Raw genomic sequence first — 21,273 nt, 5'->3', positions numbered from 1 at the left:
AGTAAGCTGTTTGTCTCAGAGCGCTGGGTCTCTCTTGAGCCCTGGGAGGTTGGGGAGGGGGAGGGGTTGGCAGGAGGAACACGCTGTCCTCTTGCTGCCTGGAGCTGTTTGAGCAGAGCCCTGGCTCCTACCCAGCCACCCTCCTGCCTTTTCTAAACAAAGCAGCTACAATGGCCTAATGGGGACCAGCCCTTGGCCTCTGCAGCACTGCAGGGTCGGGACTCTGAAGGGACTGCCTTCTTGTTTTTGTTTTTTTTTTTTGCTTTTTTTGAGAGAGGGTTTCTCTGTGTAGCCCTGGCTGTCCTGGAACTCACTCTGTAGACCAGGGTAGCCACGAACTCTCGAACTCAGAGATCCTCCTGCCTCTGCCTCCCAAGTGCTGGGATTAGAGGCATGCGCCACCACTGCCCGGCGGGACTCCCTTCTTTTAATGCTATCCTTTGACTGTCTTGCAAGTCTTCATTCTTTGCCCTATTTGCTTTTCTGTTGTAGCCCAAGCCAACCTCAACCTTGACCTCCTTCCTGCCTCTACTTGAAAGTCTTAATTCTGAACAAGTCTCGTTTCTCATTGGGTCCTGCAAATACTGTGCCCAGCCTAAAGCCTGAGGGCAAAGGAGTGGAATTAAAAGGAGAGCAGTGAATGTCTGGGGAGAGATCACCACCTTCCTGGCTGGGCCATCTTAGAGACTGCCATGCCCAGGCCCACCTATGAGACTCAGCCTTGACTCTCCCTTTCTCACCATGTTCCCTTCATATACACCCATTCGCTCCCTCACTATCCTGGATGTCACACTGCTGTTTGATTCCTCACTATCCCGTGCTGTTGGGAAGACTTGTTTCTTACCTAAAACTGGCCTCTCTGCCTCCTGTCTTCTTCCCATGTAGCCATCCAAACATAGTCAGAGGCACAGCTGCAAAGTTAAATCTACTGCTCAGCACCCATGTTCTCAGGCAGAAGTCTTGACTTCCTGCTGGACACACAGGTTCTTTGTGACCTGGTCTGTGACTGCTTTGATCTGCTCTGCCTCCCCATGCAAGTCACTCTGTCAAAGCTGGGGGGAACAGGGGCAACAGGGGCTCTTAAGCCTTGCTGTCTTCTTGGGTTTGTTTGAGATCCTTCAAAAGACAGCATCTCACAGCAAAGCCTTCACTGGCTTAGACCAGTCAATCAGACCATTATATAGACTAGGCTGCCTTTGAATTAGTAGTAATCCTCCTGCCTCTGCCTCCAGAGCACCAGGATTACAGACAAGCACCAACTTATCCAATATAAGAAAATGCAGGCAAGATTATATGGTGCTGCCATATTGGAAAGCAGTATGGAGCTCAGAAAGCTACACACAAAGCTACCACAGAACCAGTAGTTCCATCCCAAGAGAAAGAGAAGAGTCCACAGGGAAACTTACCTACAAATGCCCACAACAGCCTCAAAGGGGGTACCACTTAACTGATGAATGGGCAAACAAAATGTGTGTTAGCCACAGAATGGAAAGCTACTCAGCCATTAAAAAAAAAAAGAACAAAGTGCCATTCCAAATTATGGAAGCTTGAAATCACATACTTTAAAGAAATCAGAACCCAAGGACTACAGGAAGGGTCCAGAATAGTAGTAGCAGTAGTATAAGTGACTGGTGGTAGATACAGGACACATGTGTCATGGTGCACATATGGAGGTCAGAGGGCAACTTGTGAGAGTCAGGGATCAAATTCAGATCACCAGGCTTGGAGGTATGTGCCTTTATGAGCTGAGCCATCTTGCCATCGTGCTAAAGGGCTTGGAGGGTATCAAAGAATAGTTTGGAATTAGGTGGTATTGTTGATTACACAACTCTTTAAATACAGTTAAACAAAAATAAGCCAGTCCATTAAACTGCACACCTTAGGGCAGTACTAGAGACGGAGCCTAGGGCTTCACACAAGCAAGGTAAGTGCTGTACCGCTGGGCTACAGCCCTAGCCCTGGACTGGATACTACAGAAGAGCAAATCTTATAGCATATGAATTATATCTCAATGGAAAGAAAAAAAATAGTTGAAAGCAATCTTGGCCTTAAATATACAGAAATAGAAAAATAACAGCAACCAAAACCAAAACCTTTCTTTTTACTATTCCTTCTCTCCTTTCCTCTGTCCCACTGTCTTCTGCATCTTTCCCTCCTTCGTTTCTTTCTATTTATTTTTTTGAGCCAGGCTGTCCTAGAACTAATGGTGATGCTCCTACCTCAGTGTGCTAGGTGTCGGGATTACAGGCAAAAAGCTATCACACTGGAGTCATTTCTTATCTTATATTGCTTAAACTTTTATTTATTTAATTTTTGTTTTTTAAGACAGGGTTTCCCTGTGTAGCACTGCCTGTCTTGGAACTCTCTCTGTAGACCATGGTGGCTTTGAACTCAGAGATCCACCTGCCTCTGCCTCCCAAGTGATGGGACTAAACTATTTTTTATTGTTACTTTTTGGTTTTTCAAGAGAGGGCTTCTCTGTGTAGCCATGGCTGTCTTGGAACTTTCTCTGTAGACCAAGGTGGCCTCAAACTCACAGAGATCCACTTGCCTCAATCTCCTGGGTACTGGGATGAAAAGCATGCACCATTATGCCTGGCTTGAAATTTTTGTTTTGTTTTGTTTGTTTTTTTTAAGACAGTGTTTCTCTGTGTAGCCCTGGCTGTCCTAGAACTCACTCTGTAGACCAGGCTGGCCTCTAACTCAGAAATTCACCTGCCTCTGCCTCCCAAGTGCTGAGATCCTGGCTTGAAATTTTATCTTAATAAATCCTATTTAAGCAAAGGATGCACTCTGTTTTCCAATTCCATTTGAGACTATAGAAGAGCGATGTTTCTAATTATCTCTGACTTATAAAGATATTTTTTAAAAAACATCTTATATTGTACATTCCAAAGGAATTATAATGTGGATTTTACACACACACACACACACACACATTTGGTAGTTACATCACAAAAACTAAAACATAAAAGATAAAATTAACTTTAACAATTCAAATGTTACTACTTCAACATGTAATTATATACAAATTTATATAATACTAATCTATTGTACAATACATATATAGCTATATAATAAAATTATACTGTGTCTGTGGGAGAATGGCTTGAGTGAGACATGCCTCCTATAAGCTCAGGCTTTTGAGTATGTAGTCCTCAGGTGGTGTCACTATTTGACACAGTCATTAGGAAGTGTAATGACTAGAGGAGTGCATTACTGGGGGTGGCCTTTGAAAGCTTAAACTCTGACCCTGCTATAAGTTCCATCCCTCTGCTTTCTGCTTTCAGTTAAAGATGTGATCTCTCAGCTTCCTGTTTCTGCACCCCTTCATCCCATGATCGACTCCTGTCTCTCTGGAACTGGAGGCCAAACTCAGGCTGGCCACAAACAAGCTCCAGGAGTATGCCTGGCTCTGTCTCCTCAGACCAAGGGTTGCAAGTGCAGGCCACTGTGCCTGGATTTGTTATGTGGGTCCTGAGGTTTGGACTCAAGTCCTCTCCCTTGTATAGCAAACCATTACTGAGCATGTGGCCAACAGTGACTGTAGGGGACAATTTAAGCCTAGGATGTCTTTCACTTCCCCTGGGACCCATTTTTTTTTCCTGTTTATTTTTGTTTCTGATTAACTATTAAAAACTCTAGGCTTGTGTGGTTGCTCCAGTGTCCTTAGCAAGAGGCAAGCTGGGGGATCATGGCCTCTTCCAAAGCAAAATTTGGGGACAAAAGCTGAGAGAGAGAGAGAGAGAGAGAGAGAGAGGACAGTTGTAAAGAGAGGACCTAAGTTTCATGAGCTAAATAAAGTCTAAGGTGAAGGGGAAGGGTGGGAAGGGGAGAGTCAGGACACCAGGATCTGCTGGGGCAGCAGAAGAAGGAATCACAACAGAAAGGCCAAAGTGCTTCTCAGCAGCCATTCCTCCCAACCTGTCAAACCTCGCACAGACCAGGCCAGAGCCCATCTCAGAGTGGGGTTTCAGGGTATGCACAGGACCAGGAATCTGAGGCAGCCACCAGGACTCAACAGCACTTAGCCTTAACAAATGCAAATGAGCAAATGTACTCTCTGTTCTAGCTGAGAGACGAGGTTGGTTGGGTTTGTTTGTTTTCTGTTGAGTTGCACACATTTTGAGCCAACAAAAGGCTCAGTGGGTAAAGGTGCTTGTCATGCAAACCTAATAACCTGGGTTAAATCATCGGAACCCACATAAAAGTGGACAGGGAGAAACGACTCCACAAAACTGTCTTCTGCAATACATACCATATGCACACACATATACACAGATAATAGTAATGTGTTTGTTTTCTTTTAAATTATACATGATTTGTTTCAAGTTAAGGACAGAAGAAAGAATTCAGACCTTTCTTGGGTGCCAGCTAAGGTGATCTTGCCATACCAGACACAGAGGAGGCTCACAGGTGACACATGTGGAACCCACGGAGGTTGACACAGGCAGGAGGTATTCGACATCATCACCACTGTGGCTGAATGAATCTGGCCACGTACATGATCCTAAGATGCCAGCCAGGTACTCCATATGTGCTTGCGGGTGCATGGTGCTTCTCTGGTTTTCATAAACAGAAATTACCTTGCTTCCCTTGGTGTTGTGTGCATCTGGCAGAGTACTTCAGCATGTGTTTAGGATGTGGTCTCTTACAGAAGCAGGATGACTCCCCCTTCCTGATATCCTCTCTAGACTTGACATTGCCCAAGGCTGGAGTCTTGACTGCCTTCTGGTTTTGTTTTGTTTGTGTTGTTGCTGGTAGCATTGTTTTGTTTTGGTTTTTGTTTGTTTTATTTTGTTTTGCAGCACTTGGGGTCAAACCCAGAGGCTTCATGTACCAGAGGAAAGAAAGCTCTATACCAACTGTGCCACATCCCTCGACTCTGGTTATTTTTAAGTAGCAATAAGTCTTCTTTCCAAGACAGAGGAAACCTTGGTATATCTGATGTATCTGTGGTGCATACACCCTGGCATATCCCAGGGAGCTGAGAAAGAGGAAAAGCGCTCTGCTTGGCAGATGATCCAACATTGGGAACTTGATCCCCTGAAAAATAACATTTGTGGCCTCATGTTTCCCCACACTATGAGATGTCTGCCCTGCAAGCTGCCTGTCAGTCCTGCGTTTCCAGCACCCAGGGAGCCTTTGCTCTCCTCTGGGAGTTTCATTTCATCGGAGACTCAGCTGGGAGACGAGTGCGTTAATGGGTCTATTTATCATCTGGTTTGGCCGGCTTCATCTCTGGGGATGGGTGCCAGAGGCCAAGGGAAGGAGCTGTGTTGAGGCTCTGGAAATCTGTTTAGGGCCTTGGAAAGTGTATTTATTGGGAACCATGTAAATGTCCAAATATAGGCAAATGGTTCAATACTGCCATACAGTGGGCTCTGGTGATGTCCACTGAAAATGATGTTTAGGAAGAATTTTTAATGAAATGAGAAAATGACTAATAGGATAAGCAGGAGATAAAACTTAATGGAATGTACATGTGCACAGAATGATCTCAGGCACAAATGGAAAAGCATAAAGAGACATCTCTGCTCAAAGGAAAGAGAAAGCCTTAATCAAGGAGGAAGAAAGCATGGGGTGCATGTGACAGGAAAGCAGGGGAGAGCTATCTGGGAGCAGCTAGTCATGCTCCCCCACAGGGAAGTGGGAGAGCCGTGGTGGGGAAGAAGGAATAGAACAAAAGAAAAGGATGGATTGCCCCCCAAAATGCCACAATGAAACATATTATACTTATGCTAATTTTTAAAAGACAAAAAGACAGAGGGAAGTTCATACTTCCTATAATATATTTATATATATATTTCCTACTTCTTTATCGAGACAGAACTTCTCTGTGTAGCCCTGGCTGTCCTGAAATAATGATCTCTGTAGACCAGGCTGGCCTCAGAGTCAGAGATCTGCCTGCCTTTGTCTCCCGAGTGCTGGGTCTAAAGCCATATACCACCACGGCCTGTTATAAGTTATATTTTAAAGCAACCCAGCCAGAAGTAGCACACCGCTCTTCTTTGTTGTTTGTCTTTTTGAGACCAGGTCTCACTGTGCTGCCTTAGCTACCCTGGAATTCTTTATGTAGACCAGGCTGGCCTGCCTTTGCTGGGATTAAAGGCGTGTGCCACATAAACCAGGCATGGCGAGACTGAAGTCTGAGGCGGCAGAGGCAGGTGGATCTCTAAGCTCTAGGACAGGGTTACAGAATGAAACACTGCTGTGAAAAACACCCAAAACTGAACAAACAAAAAAGACGTGTGCCACCATGCCTGGCTCACACCGCTCTTTAAAGCAAGGACTGTAGGATCTAGAAACAAATCCCAAGACTTTAGCCTAAGCCCCTTGACCATGGAAACAGTTGCATCTCCAGTACTTTATGGTCACTTCCAACATCCTTCCATGATTTAGAGATTAAGTTAAGCCTAGCTGCAGCCAAGGACAGGGGACAGGTGTGTCATTGCTCAGTGGCAGATACGCTCCCATTGGGATACGTTAGTTGACTCATTTTCAGAAAATCTGGTAGAGGCAAAATGACCTAATGCCAGCCTCTGGCGGACAGAATTCTAGCGGAAATACCAACCATTGATTCCTCAAAGCATCCAATTATAAATAATGAATCAATTTCCTTCTTGTGGATTGAGAACGGGGCTAGCTGTCCTGCATCTTTGTGAAAGCTATAGTTGAAATGGGCTTCCTAAATTCATGTGTTAGAAACTCGGGCCCCGGGGGCTGGTGAGATGGCTCAGTGGTTAAGAGCACTGACTGTACTTCCAGAGGTCACGAGTTCAAATCCCAGCAACCACATGGTGGCTAACAACCATCTGCAATGATATCTGATGCCCTCTTGTGGGGTGTCTGAAGACAGCTACAGTGTACTTACATATAATAAATAAATAAAAAATTTAAAAAAAAAATCTTTAAAAAAAAAGAAACTCGGGCCCCAGTCTACTGGTGTTGGAGGATAGGGTCACGTGAGTCGTATTGGGTCTTGGAGGCACTGAATGGATTAATGCTGTTGCTGCAGTGGCTATGGTGGCCGTGGCAGCAGTGGGTGTGGGGTCCATGGCAGCGGTGGCTGGTCTTCTATTATAAGAACACAGGGAAGCTGAGGAAATAGTCATTTTGGGGAGGGGTAGGGTTTAATTCTCTTGTGGAAGTCTGGCTAAGAAAGACAGAGGACTGTCTATATTGTGGACTCTATAAGGACCTAATCTTAGCTCTGCCCTCTTTTGCTATTCCAGTAGACATGTTTCTATAGCTGCAGCACCAGGTTGCCCAGAACTTTGCAGGTTCCAGATCTACATATCTAGGCCTTGGGCTCCCCAAAAAGAGGTTCTGAGTGCTGTGGGGATGGCAGCTCCCTCTCTGACTCTCTGCAGGGGAATGGGGAGTCCAGAGGGACACAGGTTTGTAGCAAGTTCACTAGGGAAGCTATGCTGTTTGTTCTAGCTCTACAGACAACATTCCTGGATGCTTAAGGAGGAGGCTGGGTGACAGGAGCAGAGGTTTCAGTTCGCTCGCTCTTCAGTAGCCTTAAGCGGTTCAAGGGCCATGGGTGGATTTGACAGTGTTTGCTTGGAGATTTGGACTGATTTCTTTGACTGTTCACAGAAACTGGGATAAGGTAGTGTATCCCTGCCAAATGCCTCTTCATTTGACAATTTGCACACTAAAGTGTATTTTCAAAGAGTCTCAGAAGAAAGCTGGGTGGTAGTGGTGCACGCCTATAATCCCAGCACTCAAGAGGCAGAGGCAGGCTAGTCTCTGAGTTTGAGGCCAGCCTGGTCTACAGAGCAAATTTCAGGACAACAGGGATACGAAGAGAAACCTGGTTTTGAAAAGCCAAAAAAAGGGTTTGGAAAGATGGCTCAGCGGTTAAGAGCACTGACTGCTCTTCCAGAGGTCCTGAGTTCAATTCCCAGCAACCACATGGTGGCTCACAACCATCTATCATGGTATCTGATGCCCTCTTCTGGTGTGCCTGAAGACAGCTACAGTATAAAATAAATCTTTAAAAAAAAGAAAGTCTCAGAAGAGTGAAGCTCAATCACAACTTTTGTAGATTCAGTCAGATTTTATAAAACTAGTATTTGGGGCCAGCAAGATGGATCAGTGGGTAAGAGGGCCTGCTACCAAGACTGACGATCTGAGTTTGATCCTTAAGTCCACATGGTAGAAGGAGAGAACCAACTTCTGCTAATTGTCCACTGACCTCCACAAGTGTGCTGTACCATATGCAACCCCACCCTGAGAATACGTAAAATAAAATAACAACGACATTTACAAACTCTCCTTGTCCTCTTCCTCATCAGGATTGCACTACAAACACCCTTAGCTGTGGAGCCTGGTGACCCCATTCAACCACAATCCATGGTAGAAAAGACTCCCCCAGATGGTCCTCTGATGTCCACACAGGTGACATGACTCACCCACCCATACCCATATATACAAATACTTCATTCACGTACAATAATACATCTTCTGAAATTAAAGAGGAGGAAGTAGTAATGGGGGAAGAGGAAGAAGAGGAGGAGAAGGAAGGAGGGGGACCTTGGGGAAGAACAGAGGGAGACACCAAAATGACGTGCTATGTGTACCTGCTGTGTGAAGTGACAGACATTACAGACGCTGCTGTGAACACAGGAATGGAGCATACAGTTCCAGACTGGAGGTCAGGAAAATTTTGTTGGTCTGTGTGGTTTGTTGGTTGTTTTGTTTTTCAGTTTTTAAAATCTCACTCTGTAGATCAGGCTAGCCTCAAACTCAGAGATCCATTTTGTCTCTGCCTACCGAGTACTGAAGTTAAAAGTTTGCAACCACCACTCGGCCAGGACATTGTTCTAAAGAGGATATCAATGAAGTAAGGGCTTTAGAGACCTAGCATCCTACTTAGGCGATGGAACTTTCAAAGGCGCTGAGGGAGCAGAAGGCTCGGCAGCTATGAAGAACCAGGAAATGGTCTCCAACTACGGCAAAGGGTAGAGGTGAAGGAGAAGGGTATTCATGGCTTGGGAGTGACAGACGCTGGCTCACCAAGGCCCTCCTAAGCCATGCTAAGGAGGGTAAATTTGATCATGGAAGCTCTGTTGAGCAACTGAAGGATTTTCTGCAGGGAGGGGCAAGATCATGATTTCATCTTATAATAAGACTCTGGCAGCCGAGGCTAGGATAGGTTGCAATGTGGAGAGAAGATAAACCGGGAGAGCATGAGTCTGGTTGGTGGATGCTGTGGATGGAAGCGATGGATGTGCAGGAGAGAGAAGGAGCTAAGAGATCACAGGGGCAAAACAGGAAGGACTTTATCACTCATCAAGTCTGGAGACTGGGAGAGAGAGGACGGCTGCCTAACCTCCAGGGTTGTGTCCTTGGTTCTGGGTTAGATGGTGCTTCTACTGCCAAAGTGGAGATTGTAGAGGAAAAGCAGGTTTAGGAAGAAGGTGGGGTGTCGATGACTAATTTATTTTTAGACTGGTTGAATTTGAGACACTTGAGGTATCCAAGAGGCAACTGGATGATCTAGAACCCAAAATAGAGATCTAGGCCACAGATAGAGGCTGAGCATAGGTAGCTCGGCTGTAGGGCAGAAGGCATCTGGGGAGACTGCAGAGGGACAGTGATGTGCGGCTATTACAGGGAGCATCATTTCCCTCAGCAACCGGGAAGGAATAATTCGGAGGAAAAAAAAAAAAGGAGGGCTGGGTGGATGTGGTGTCTTGGTACCTCAGAAGTGAGTGTTTGAGGAACAAGAGAGGGGCTGGAGAGATGGCTCAGAGATTAAGAGCACTGGCTGCTCTTCCAGAGGACCTGAGTTCAATTTCTGGCACCCACATGGCAGCCCACAACTGTCTATAACTCCAGTTCCAGGAGAACCAACACCCTCACACAGACATGCATGCAGGCAAATCAACAATGTACATAAAATAAATTAATTCTTAACAAGTAAAAATGAAACAAAACAAACAAAAACAAAAATAAAACCAAAAGAACGGTCAGACAATGGGGGCGCATACCTTTAGTACCAGCAGCACTCAGGAAGCAGAGGCAGGCGGATCTCTGTGAGTTTGAAGCCAGCCTGATCTACAGAGTGAGTTCCAGGACAGCCAGGGCTACACAGAGAAACATGTCTCAAACAAACCAACCAACCAATGCCCTAGACTCAGCAGTGGGAGGTCCTAGACTGCCCCATCAAAGCTGATAGCATTGCTCAGTGGTGATTGTTTTACTGTAGCCTGACTAGCAGACAAAAGAGCTCAGCTACCTGAAGACAGCAGTCAGGGATGCTGCAGTTGAAAGGAAGTGAGCAAAGTAGCAAAGGTCCTTGTGGAGGCGGGAGTGAGTGCTCCCTGAAAGTGGAGGGGGGGGGGGGGAGAAAAGAAGCCCTTTCAATGGGAAAAGAGAGAAGAAGATTTGCATTCAGGGTGCTTAGAGGCTTTCAAGCATCTTCCCTGTTGGCTTCATGATTCTCTATGAAATGTGGGCTAGGTCATCTGCTTAGGTTGAAAAGAGAAATGGTTCGTAGAGCACGGATGCCTTCTGAAATAACGTCTTCAGGGAGTGGGAGGGTCACGGCAAGACATCCTGGGCAGCTCTGAGGTGCAGCTGAGGACCTGGGCTTTTAATTCATCTGAAGTGTCGGTATGGACGGCCGTGACTGGAGGTTCGGATGTGGCTTAGAGATACTGACAGTCCCACCACACTGAGGAGATTGGGGAAGATTAAATCTGAGAACAATGTTTAAAATGACTCAAAACGCAGACATAAGCTAAGGAGGAAACTGAGCCAAGGGAGGCCTGAAAACTTAGGGGAAGAGACAGTGGGCTGCCACACTGGAGCGAGCAGAGAAAGGGGAGGAGGCGTGAAGTGGAAACCCTCTTCTTTCTCTTTCTTTTATTTATTTACTTTAAAAAAATACACATTGGTGTTTTGTCTGCATGTATTACATCTGTGTGAGGGTGTTAGATCTTGGGGTTACAGACATGTAAGCTGCCATGTGGGTACTGGAATATGAACCCATGTTCTCTAGAAGAGTAGTCAGTGCTCTTAAATGCTGAGCCATCTCTCCAGTCCCTACTTGTGGTTTTTGTGAAACACAGTTTCTCTACTACATAGCTCTGGTTGTCAAAGAACTTGATTTGTGGACCAGGCTGGCCTTGAACTCAGAGATCCACCTGCTTCTGCCACTATGCCCGGCTACAAGATACTGTTCAAATCATCATGGTTTAGAAAGCTAGAGAGTCCAGAGTAAAAGAACCTAGCCTGAGCTTTAGGAAAGTATCTGACTCTTAGAAGATGGATGTAGAACATATCCAAAGAACATGGCTGTACCCTGGCTGCTCTCAGAGATGGGCTCTCCTGGAAGTGACCACAATGGCGATCTGCTGAGCACCTGTTATTTGCAAAGTATGATGTTAGACCACCTTCATATTTTTTAATCTCATCTTCATAAAAACTCTTCAGATCAGTAGCATCATCCCTTGAAGTAAGTCAAGTGTTTTTGAATCATAAATTCTACAGTTAGACACATACCAAACAGAAAGGAGGTCACGAGTTGGAGAAGCATGTCCTTAGTTAGCATCACGGTTTATAACAGCCTCAGACTGGAAACAGCCCACATTTCCATTAACAGGGAGATGGGTTAACTATGTTGTGATATACCCACGCTCTGGAATACTGCACAGCATGGAGGTTTAAAAATGTGGAGGGACATGTCTTTAATCCCAGCACTCTGAAGGCAGAGGCAGGCACATCTCTGAGTGAGTTCGAGGCCAGCCTGCTCTACAGAGCAAGTTCCAGGACAGCTAGGGGTACACAAAGAAACCCTGTCTCAGAAACAAAACAAAACAAAACAAAACAAAACAAAACAAAACAAAGCAAAGCAAAGCAAAGCAAAGCAAAGCAAAGCAAAGCAAAGCAAAACAAAACAAAACAAAACAAAACAAAACAAAACAAAACAAAACGCTATCGACAGCACCACTGTTGATTTTATGGACAGTGGAATGAAAGACTCCAGAGAACTCTTCTCATAGAAGTCCATAAAAACAGACAAAACCAACCTCTGGGGTTGGAAGTTGAGGTAGGCGTTAGCCTTGGGAAGGAAGCTTGGGTGGGTGCTGTGGTACTGTGGAACTGATATTCAATGTCCTGATCACTGTGGTCTGCCACCCAACTCTGACTACACTTATGCATTGTGCACACTTCTGCACATCTTCTATGTTGTGAAACATGTATGGGGGAAGGCCCACTTTGTGGAGTACAAATGCAATACAAAAAGAATAAAAACAAACGAAGGTAATGCTTATATGTATGCTAAGCCCTTGTCTGAGGCCAACACAATGTCTGGAGTCAGCAGGGAAGTCGCGACGCTCCCTGACTTGACTTGGAAATCTGTTCAGGTCCCATCTCTCAGGTGTCAGTTGGGTACTGGGAAGGAACTGTGTGCTCCCCCATGGCTGAGCATGGGTGGCCTTGTGGACAGACAGATGGACACAAAATAGAAAGTCTACTGGGCTTTTAGGCATCACTGGCACTGGCTGTAGTCTGGTGACAGCTTGCAGACCAGATTTCTTGTCTAGAAGTGTTTTCCTGTTTTCTCTACCTCTCCCAGGGAGCACTGAGCATTCTTCTGGTGACCTAGGCCTTGACCTCTGACTATTGTGTAGCCTCCTAAAATTCTCTTCGCTTCAATCCAGCCTCTTTATGGCTGCCTGTGCTCTGTAGACCAGGCTGACGCTGTGCACATGTCAACGCATCAGAGAACAGCTTCGCCACCCCCTTCCCACGCCTGTCAATCCGGCTGCATCACTGCTACCTCCTTCCCTCCATGCAGAGGTGAGACTGCCTGGTGTGCGGACCTGCCAGGTACCGTGAGCTCCATCTCTTCCTTACACCTTTCCCAGTGTCATCAAAGTGTTTCCTTCTGCTGACTTATTCCCAACAGCAGACAGATAAACAACCGTGTTCCCTGTCTCATGAAAGTCCTCCGTGGTGCTACATTTACCTTGGCTCTCTTGATTGTGTTAGACACACAGGCACACTCGCACGCACCCACATTTCTTATACTTTTCCTCGAATCTGTATACACTGTTGAGTCTACTCTTCACTAAAGTGAAACAACTCCCTCATTCGAGTGGCTTCCATGTTCCAGGCGTAGTGGCTGATCCCCTGCCTCCTCCTTCTTCTTAAACCTCTTAACAATAAGGATAAGGTGCAGAGCAGAGAGCTCTTTTCCCTGACTCCTTTTTCCTAGTTGCTTCTACGAAACTACCAGGTACCCCCACACACAACCTCCCCAACTCCGTCTATTAGCTCTCTCTCTCCTCTATCAATGCCCAAATGTCTGCTTTTCTCCACCCACACCCACGCCCTAAGTGATCCTTTCTAGACTCATGGTTTTAAATAGTATTCGAGGAGTGGAAAGATGTCTCAGCAGTTCAGGGCACTTGCTCTTGCAGAGAGCAGCTCCCAGCACCCAGCTCGCAGTCATTCATTACTTCAGTTTCAGGGAGTCTAACGCCTTCTTCTGGCCTCTGTGGGCACCAGGCACACACACGATGCACAAGCATAAAACAAATAAATAGAAAAAAAGTCTTTTGTTTTCTTTTGGGCTTGAGTTTCAAGACTTGGTTTCTCTCTGTATCCCTGGCTGTCCTGGAACTAGCTCTGTAGATCAGGTTGGCCTTGAACTCACAGAGATCTGCCTGACTGTCTTTAGAATGCTAGGATTATGTTCTCTCTCTCTCTCTCACTCTCTCTCTCTCTCTCTCTCTCTCTCTCTCTCTCTCTCTCTCTGTGTGTGTGTGTGTGTGTGGTGTGTGATGTGTGTGGTGTGTGTGGTGTGGTGTGTGTGTGTGTGTGTGCACAGTCTATCTTGCTGATTAGTTTTGTTAACTTGACACACAAGCTAGGGTTATCTGGGATCAGGGAACCTCAGTTGAAATAATATCTTCAACAGATTGGTCTGTGGGAAAGTCTGTGGGGTGATTTTTCTTGACTAGTGATGGATGTGGAAGGGCCCAACCACACTGTAGGTAGTGCCAGCCCTGGGCAGATGGTTCAGGGTTGTATATGTAAGCAGGAAGAACAGGCCTTGGAGAGCAAGCCAGTGAGCAGCATGCCACAGTGTCTGCTTCGGTTCCTGTCACCAGGATCCTACCCTGCTTGAGTTTTCACCTTGGCTTCCATTAGGGATGGACTGTGAACGGATTGTGATCTGGACGTCCAAGCCAAATAAACCCTAGCCTCCCCAGGATGCTATTGGTCATGGTCCAAAGACCATTGTCTACAACAATAGAAAGCAAAGTACAATATCCTGTGACTGTGAGAATGAATGTAATCTCTGTGGTGACAAGGACAGTCTCTATGCTATCCACTCTGTCCTAGCATTTATAAAATGCTCAATATACTAGAAGCTCAATGAATATTTGACACATTAAGGAGTTAGTAGACCCTCCTTGTCCTTATAAGCATAGAGCATGATTTGTGAACTCTGCGTATAAAGGGAGTGAAGAGCCTGGGGTGAAGGTCAGAGTCTAGGCTCCAAATGTGTGGGGCTCTGGGTCCTAGCCATCCTTAGCACTGAAAGAGAAGGGGCGGTGAGAGGGAAGCATACGTAGTAGGCAGGAGAACAAGTGGACTGAGGTGGATCGAAGGGAAGGCAGGAAACAAACATTCATGAGCCTCCAGTACCAGGTTTCCAACCCAGCACACGCCTTGGAGCGCTTTGCAGACTATTGAGCCTTACCACTCCCCCAGGACCAGGCACTTCATCTTCCATTTGGCGGATGCTCCAGCGGGTACGGTAATCTGTCAGCACAGTAGGATGGGAGTCCAGATCTGCATGGACTCTGAAGAGACTATTCCAACCACTAGATTCTACACACCAGTACCCACAGTGCCTTCTGGAGCCCTGCTCCGAGGCCTGCACACCTCAGTGCAGGAGACAGGCAGTTGCATCCTGCCCTCTGCTCTGGAGTCACGGCTGATGAGGTAGTGGGGCCTTGGGATCTTGAACTGAGAAGAAGTAAGGGCAGGAGAGGGTGGAGCATGGAGCAAGAGGCCTTTCTATTCCTAGCTGTTTGTAAACAGTGCCCTGACGACCTGTCCTGGCCTCTGCAGTGGACCCCAGAGGTAGCTGAAGCCAAAACTCCCAAAGCAGCCCTGGCTTTTCTGAGACCATGCTGGGATGGAACGTGGCTGGCACAGAGAGTTCTCCATGCCTGAACAGCCCCTCGGCTCTCTCTTTTCTGACAGTTTTCAGAACCAGTAAACTAGCATGGGTCCCTGGGCCTGGGAGGAGAAGGAGGTGAAATAAAGGTAGTTCTGTGACATTAGGTGACTGGAGCCAGGCAGTAAGCGACAAACAACCCTTGCCTCCTTCCCTAAATTACTTCCTTGCCTTTCTCCTTTCCCCTCACCCTCTTGTCATTACCTCACTCCTGCTGACAGAATGTTTTTAGCCTTGCGGGAATTTTTTTTTTTTAATGTCGTTTTGGCAGCTGCACAGGTACAAAGCCTGAAGAATTTAGAGTGAAGAGAGCCTCTCTGCTGATGAACTAAACTCTCAACACTTGATCCTGTTTAATCCTCCAATAGCCCTTCGAGGCTGATTTTTATCATTCCTACTGGAAAAGTAATGGAGCTGAAGAAGCTAAGCCAGTGAGACGGTATTGGTAATGCCCCTGGCATCCACGTGGGCATGCTAATAAGTTAACGTTCTCTCTCTCTCCTAAGGTACCAGCATCACTGACACTGCACTGGCAGAGAGGCAGAAACAGAACTCAAATCTGGACCTAGCTGAGTCTAGCTGCCTATGGGTTTCTAGCTATGCCTGGCCTGGCTGCAGAGAAGCCCTGAACGGGGGCTTATCCTCTGGCCGTCAACCACCTCTTTGCTGGTTATGCCTAGCAGGGTTCAGTAAGCACAATACAACCAATCTGAACCTTACCCTATGAATCAGGATATTCCTGTTGATCCAGCTTGGCAGGCACATGAATATCAGCTTCTTCCTCCCTTTACCTCTATGCCTTGTGTCTCTTCTTGTTTTGAGTACACACACAGGCGCATGCTGCAACTCTCTCTTAGTACCTATCACACAAGGCTTGCCTAGTCTGAGTCAGCTGTGGACACGCCGGCATGAGCTGACACTAGAATTCCACAGTCTCTTGGAGGAGGGAGAGAGGCTGGGAAGGAGAGAGGCTGATGGAAGCTTTGTCTTTCTCGTTTTATCCCGGCCCGGGGACCATGAAGTCCCTGAAGCCCTGATGCTTCCAGCTCTCTGTGTTGCTGACAAGCAGCCTTTCTTGATTGGCAGCACTCAAACCACTTTGAAAACAGCCCATATTCCTCTCGTTTCATACTTGCAAATCTTCCTCATTCCTGTCCATCTGGCTTGCCCACCTCTCATGTTCCCTATCTTGCCAAGTTCTCAAGTTCCCAAGAAGGGACGAGCATCAGAAGCCATGCTACAGAGGAGATCCAGGTTTGTTTGTTTGTTTTTTTGTTTTGTTTTTTTTGTTTTGTTTTTTTGTTTTTGTTTTGTTCTTTAGATAGACTGTGCATCCCTTTCTGTCCTGTAACCTCTCTATAGACCAGGCTGGCCTTGGACTCACAGAGATCTGCTTGCCTCTATCTCCCAAAGAGTGGGTATTAAAGGTGTATGCCTCCATAGTCTGGCCACAAAAGGTGTTGAGACACGTTTAGCTCCTGACACCCAGCTGTAGATAAAGTCAGCTGCTTTTCCAAACTACAGATGGAATTGTCTTTTAAACATGGCTAGCTTTCTTTAGGTATGTGCTCGTGCCTACCTGGGTCACCAGGCCCCCATCAGCTCTTCTGCCCTCTCTACCCTGGCCTCCAGGGCTATTTTGAGTGTGTACCAGTTGGGGTTAATCTCCTTAATCGGTGATCCGTGCTGCCTCCTGTGCTCCCAACTAACCCAGCCATCTGCAAAGGGCACTCTGAGGGTTGGTGCTGAGGCCTCAGGGACTCCCATTCATGAAGGGAGCCTGAGGGGCCTGGAGCTGAATGAAGACCTGGAGGAAGAGACTGTGGAGACTAACTGGCAGCGGGAGTCTGGGGACAGCAGTGGACTGCTCAGAGTCTCAAGTTAACCTCTAGGGAAAACCTAAAAGAGCTTCCTCCACCCCCTAGCCCAGCTACCCTGGCTCCTGACCCTGGTTTTGTGCAGGTGCTAATCCTGGGTCCCTATTACCCTCGGGAGAAGGACAAGGGAGGCAGGCTGAGGGGTCATCCCCCACCACTTGGGAAGGGAAGAGAATAAGAGTTGACCTGTGGTGATCAGGTCCCTGAAACATGAGACAAGGACCGCTTCAGTCCACAGCTGGCTCATGCACTGGTGAGGGCTCTGTCTTCCACCTGGGCTAAGGGAGAACTCCCAGAGGACCAGAGAGGAGCCTGACTGCCAGATCCACCCCATTTACAGGCAGGAATGAAGCCTGCCTCCAGCCTTCCCTGGATCTCCTGCTAACTAAAATTCATTTCATAAGCAGCTAGGGATCCTCTGTATAGAAGTCTTATGTAAGTATTTGCCTGCTGAATAATATATGCTGGTCAGGGAAACAGCCAGGAAGGCAGGATGCAAAAAGAAAAAAAAAGAAAAGAAAAAAAGAAAAAGAAAAAAGAAAAGAGGGGTGGGGTATGTGGCTCCACAGTAGGGCAGATGTTTGCTGAGCTCAAGGCCCTGGGTTCAGTCTCCATCATCATGAGAAAACCTATGGGTCAGCAAGAGGGAAACTGCTCGCTGTGCAAACCTGCCAACATGAGTTACATCTTTGGAACCAGCAGTGGACATAGAGAGCTGACTCCTGAAAACTGTCCCGTGACTTCCACATGCATGCCACGACCCACGCGCTTTTCCTTCCTTAATGATATATGCCCTGAAGGATAGAGTGTTATGATATGGGAATGTTCAATCAAGGTGCCCAGAGAATCTGGGATGACTACCTGGAGGTGGTGACCTGGAAGAGCTATGGGAGGAATATTCATGAAAACTATGCTAAACAATCCAAAGGATCCCTGCAATATTCCAGCTCAGTGAGGGTGAGGGAGCCCCAATCCCTTTCATGGTCCCCACCCTAGCACTCCAGGCACAGGGTAAGTTTTCCTCCCAGGAGAAGTTGAATGGGCCTGCTTACCTCTCTCCATTCCTATTCAACTCTTTCTTAGTATGGTTAGTTTCAAACAAAAGAAGAGCTCACTGTAACAAGCATGAGGGCCCACACTCCCATCTCTGTCAGTCCGCACTCCCATCCCTGTCGTTTTAAAGCAAATCCTCCAATTCAATCAATTATCCCAAGAATATTTATTACTTATGTCTAAAACATAAACATTCTTTCAAAAGAGTGTTCATAATGCCATCATCCCATCTCCAGGAATCAGCTGAAGTTCCTTGAAACCGCCGCATATCTTTCCCTAGCCGACAGTGGGTTTAGTGGTTATTGGTATTCCTCAGACAGTGGGGAGATCAGCCAGACTGTCACAGCCACTGTTCCTGACAACACACAAGCACACTGGTCTCTCTGGGGCTCTCGCATGTAGCTGCTGTATGACCCTAATGGAACTCAGTTGGCACAGAGCTGGCCTAGTATGCACCAAGACCCTGCCGTGTTCAACTGTATAAGCGGGGCACAGTGGCTCACATCGGCAATCCCATTGCTTCAGAGGTAGAAGCAGGACTCTCGGGAGTTCAAAGCCATCCTCACTAGCTGTCCAGCTTGACTCAAGCCTGAGCTTCATGAGAACTTGTCTAAAACATAAAGAAGCAAGGGCTGACATTGCCTCCCTTACTTTACTCTGATATCCTATGTGACAGGAGGAAGGGAGGAAGTACGGACTTCAAAATCGGGCAGCTCACCTCTTAGCTGTGTTGCTCTGGGACAGATATTTAGCCTCTTTGAGACTTTTTTTTTTTTTAATGATAGGGATAAAAATACTTATCTCTTCAGACTGCTAAGGCTTATGAAAGAGAAGGTTCTTGTGGTGGGCATGTAGAAGGTTCTCTGTAGCCCACCGTGCCCCCACAGGCCGGGCTAATTGGCTGGCTCGCTATCAAATCGATTGGATTACTACATGCAGGTCTTCATGAACAGTGAAGGCCCAGTTATCGAGAGCTGGAGCTAGCTCCCCAGCCTGGAGCTGACTCTCCCTGAGCACCCATGCTTTGCTCTTTACTTTGGCCACTAATGAAAGGGACAAGTGCCCAGACTGAGGGGCGAGCAGGGGTGGACAAGGGCAGAGATTCACTTTGGGCTAATTTTACCAATTTTTGAATCCCTTTACTAAGAGGAATAGTGATTCCGCTGCTGATGCCTACTGAGTGCTTGTGTGCCCACTCTCCATCACCCTCTTAGTTGCCTCAACAGCCCCTGAGGCAGGTATTATTATCCTCAAGATCTAGGTAGCTTGGGAGTGGCTTAGTCACACAGGGCAGTAAGAGTTGCTGGTGCTCATGTAGGGTTTTCTGGTACCTAAGCACTAGGCCTGAATGTCACCACCATTCTTCTGATAACAATGCTAAAGAGACTTTATGTTAGGGTTCACTGGCATTCCCCTGGGTTCACAGAGACTTCTGCCCACTACTCAGTACACATTCCAAAGTCCAGCTGGCCACTGCGCTAACGCATGCCCTTTACCTGCACGAGGAGCATGGAGTGGTCTGTAACAGACTATCTCCAAAAGGCAAGAATGATCCTAAAGCACCTCTAACCGAAGAGCCTACTCCCCCTCCTCTATTGTTGACTTGGTTCCATCTGGAGAAATAAGTACATCTCTGGGCAAAGCTAGGACACTGAGGGAGAGAGAAGAGAGTCTGGACACAGTATTTACTAAGAGCAGAAACATTGGAGAATGAAAGCCATGGGAACACAAGAGTCCCTCCATGCTCTTTGACCTAAACATCTTGCTTTTATAATTAAATAAGGGCTTGAGTTTTAGAACTGTGAGAGGCCCTGGGTTTGGTTCCCAGGGCTGAAAACAGTTCTGTTTGACCTCAGCCTCCAGAAGCCACAGACACAAGTCAGCCATTGGGCCCTGAGCTGGAGGGGAGGAGATGGGGGGGATGGAAGAGAAGAGAAGAGCAAAGCCAAACCCCAGAGTAAATGCTTAGGGTTGGGAGGGGGGGAGCTATCACAAAAGCATCAAGGACTTGACTGAGTTTTTCTCTGTTTCCTGTCCTGATTCACCAGCCCCTCAAAGGACAGGTTCCAATACCTGTATTAATATTTATCCATCATTATCAAAGCTGTGAAAGAAATAACCACCCTGCTCATGGAGTAAGAATGCCTGAGCCCCTTGGTAAAGTTATGACCATGGCCCCAGGGATGGATGGCAGGCACAGACAGAGACAGTGTCCCTCTCTTCTACTATGTCTCTCTACATTCCTGTCTCTGCTCTTAGGAGTTGGGCCATTGCGATCGATCAGCTTGGCTTTCTTTTCTTGAGTGCTTAGAGACACAAACATCTAGTGTCTCTCCCTCCTCCCCAGCACAGGATCGAGGTAAAGGAAGAAGAATGCTGAGACCAGGATGGCATCAGCTCAACAATAAATTCTTCAAGGACACCTCTCAACCTCAGCTCCCTTTTCCTATTCGAATTTTGAGGTACCGTGTCTCTCCAACATGTCCAACTTCTGCTTACAATGCAAACTAAGGGCAGAGGTTCACACTGTCAGTTTAACACATAATAACCTATTCTGAAGCATCTGGTCCCCTGCCAATAAGAATGATTCTTCTAAAAAAGAAGGGTTCTAGTCATGGAGTTAGGGGCTCCGCCCTCCCTCTCCACCCTGCTTTCCTCCAAGGTGTGTCACTCACATCCACAGACATCTCCCTCTGGATAAGTTTCTTGCTCTCCTTTTCACAGAAGTTGAGCATGGCTTCACGGTTGAATGAGCCAGAGGGCTGTTTGTCCGTTTGATTCCTCTGCCGAAGTCCCACGGGAATGCTCCCATCTGGGTCCACCACATCCAGCTCCTTCTCCAGCTCCTCCATCTCTTCAGGGGAGAGGGTGGACAGCAGACTGTCGATGTCGGGGTCTTCACTCACCTGCCGCCGGTACTTGGCTACCTTGGACATCTTGGCAAAGTGAGCAGCTGCTCCTACCAACTGTGGTGGGCTTGCTGGTGGTGAGCAGGGAAGGGACAGGGAGCCCTAGTCTGGTTAGAATGGAGTGGGCTTGAGTACAAAGCCCCAGCTAGGTAAGCACTGAGCTCCTTGGGCCCTGCTGTATGTACTACAGGTGCTGGGGGGGACACAGCAGCCTCCC

The 21,273-nt window shown here is 47.0% G+C and overlaps 1 protein-coding gene across 1 annotated transcript in view; it reads right to left on the bottom strand.

The window, feature by feature from the left end:
- The window catches only part of Lmod1 (leiomodin 1), a 39,180-nt gene extending 17,907 nt beyond the window's left edge, over window positions 1-21,273 (bottom strand). Inside the window, exon 1 of the mRNA XM_028764726.1 lies at window positions 20,823-21,273. Coding sequence (XP_028620559.1) covers window positions 20,823-21,083 — 261 coding nt within the window. The 5' untranslated portion in view covers window positions 21,084-21,273. The remainder of the gene's footprint in view (window positions 1-20,822) is intronic.

Source organism: Grammomys surdaster, unplaced genomic scaffold (genome assembly GCF_004785775.1).
Source record: "Grammomys surdaster isolate TR1022 unplaced genomic scaffold, NIH_TR_1.0 145, whole genome shotgun sequence".
In the NCBI taxonomy this organism is placed as follows: domain Eukaryota; kingdom Metazoa; phylum Chordata; class Mammalia; order Rodentia; family Muridae; genus Grammomys; species Grammomys surdaster.
This window is presented reverse-complemented; position numbering and strand designations above follow the sequence as displayed.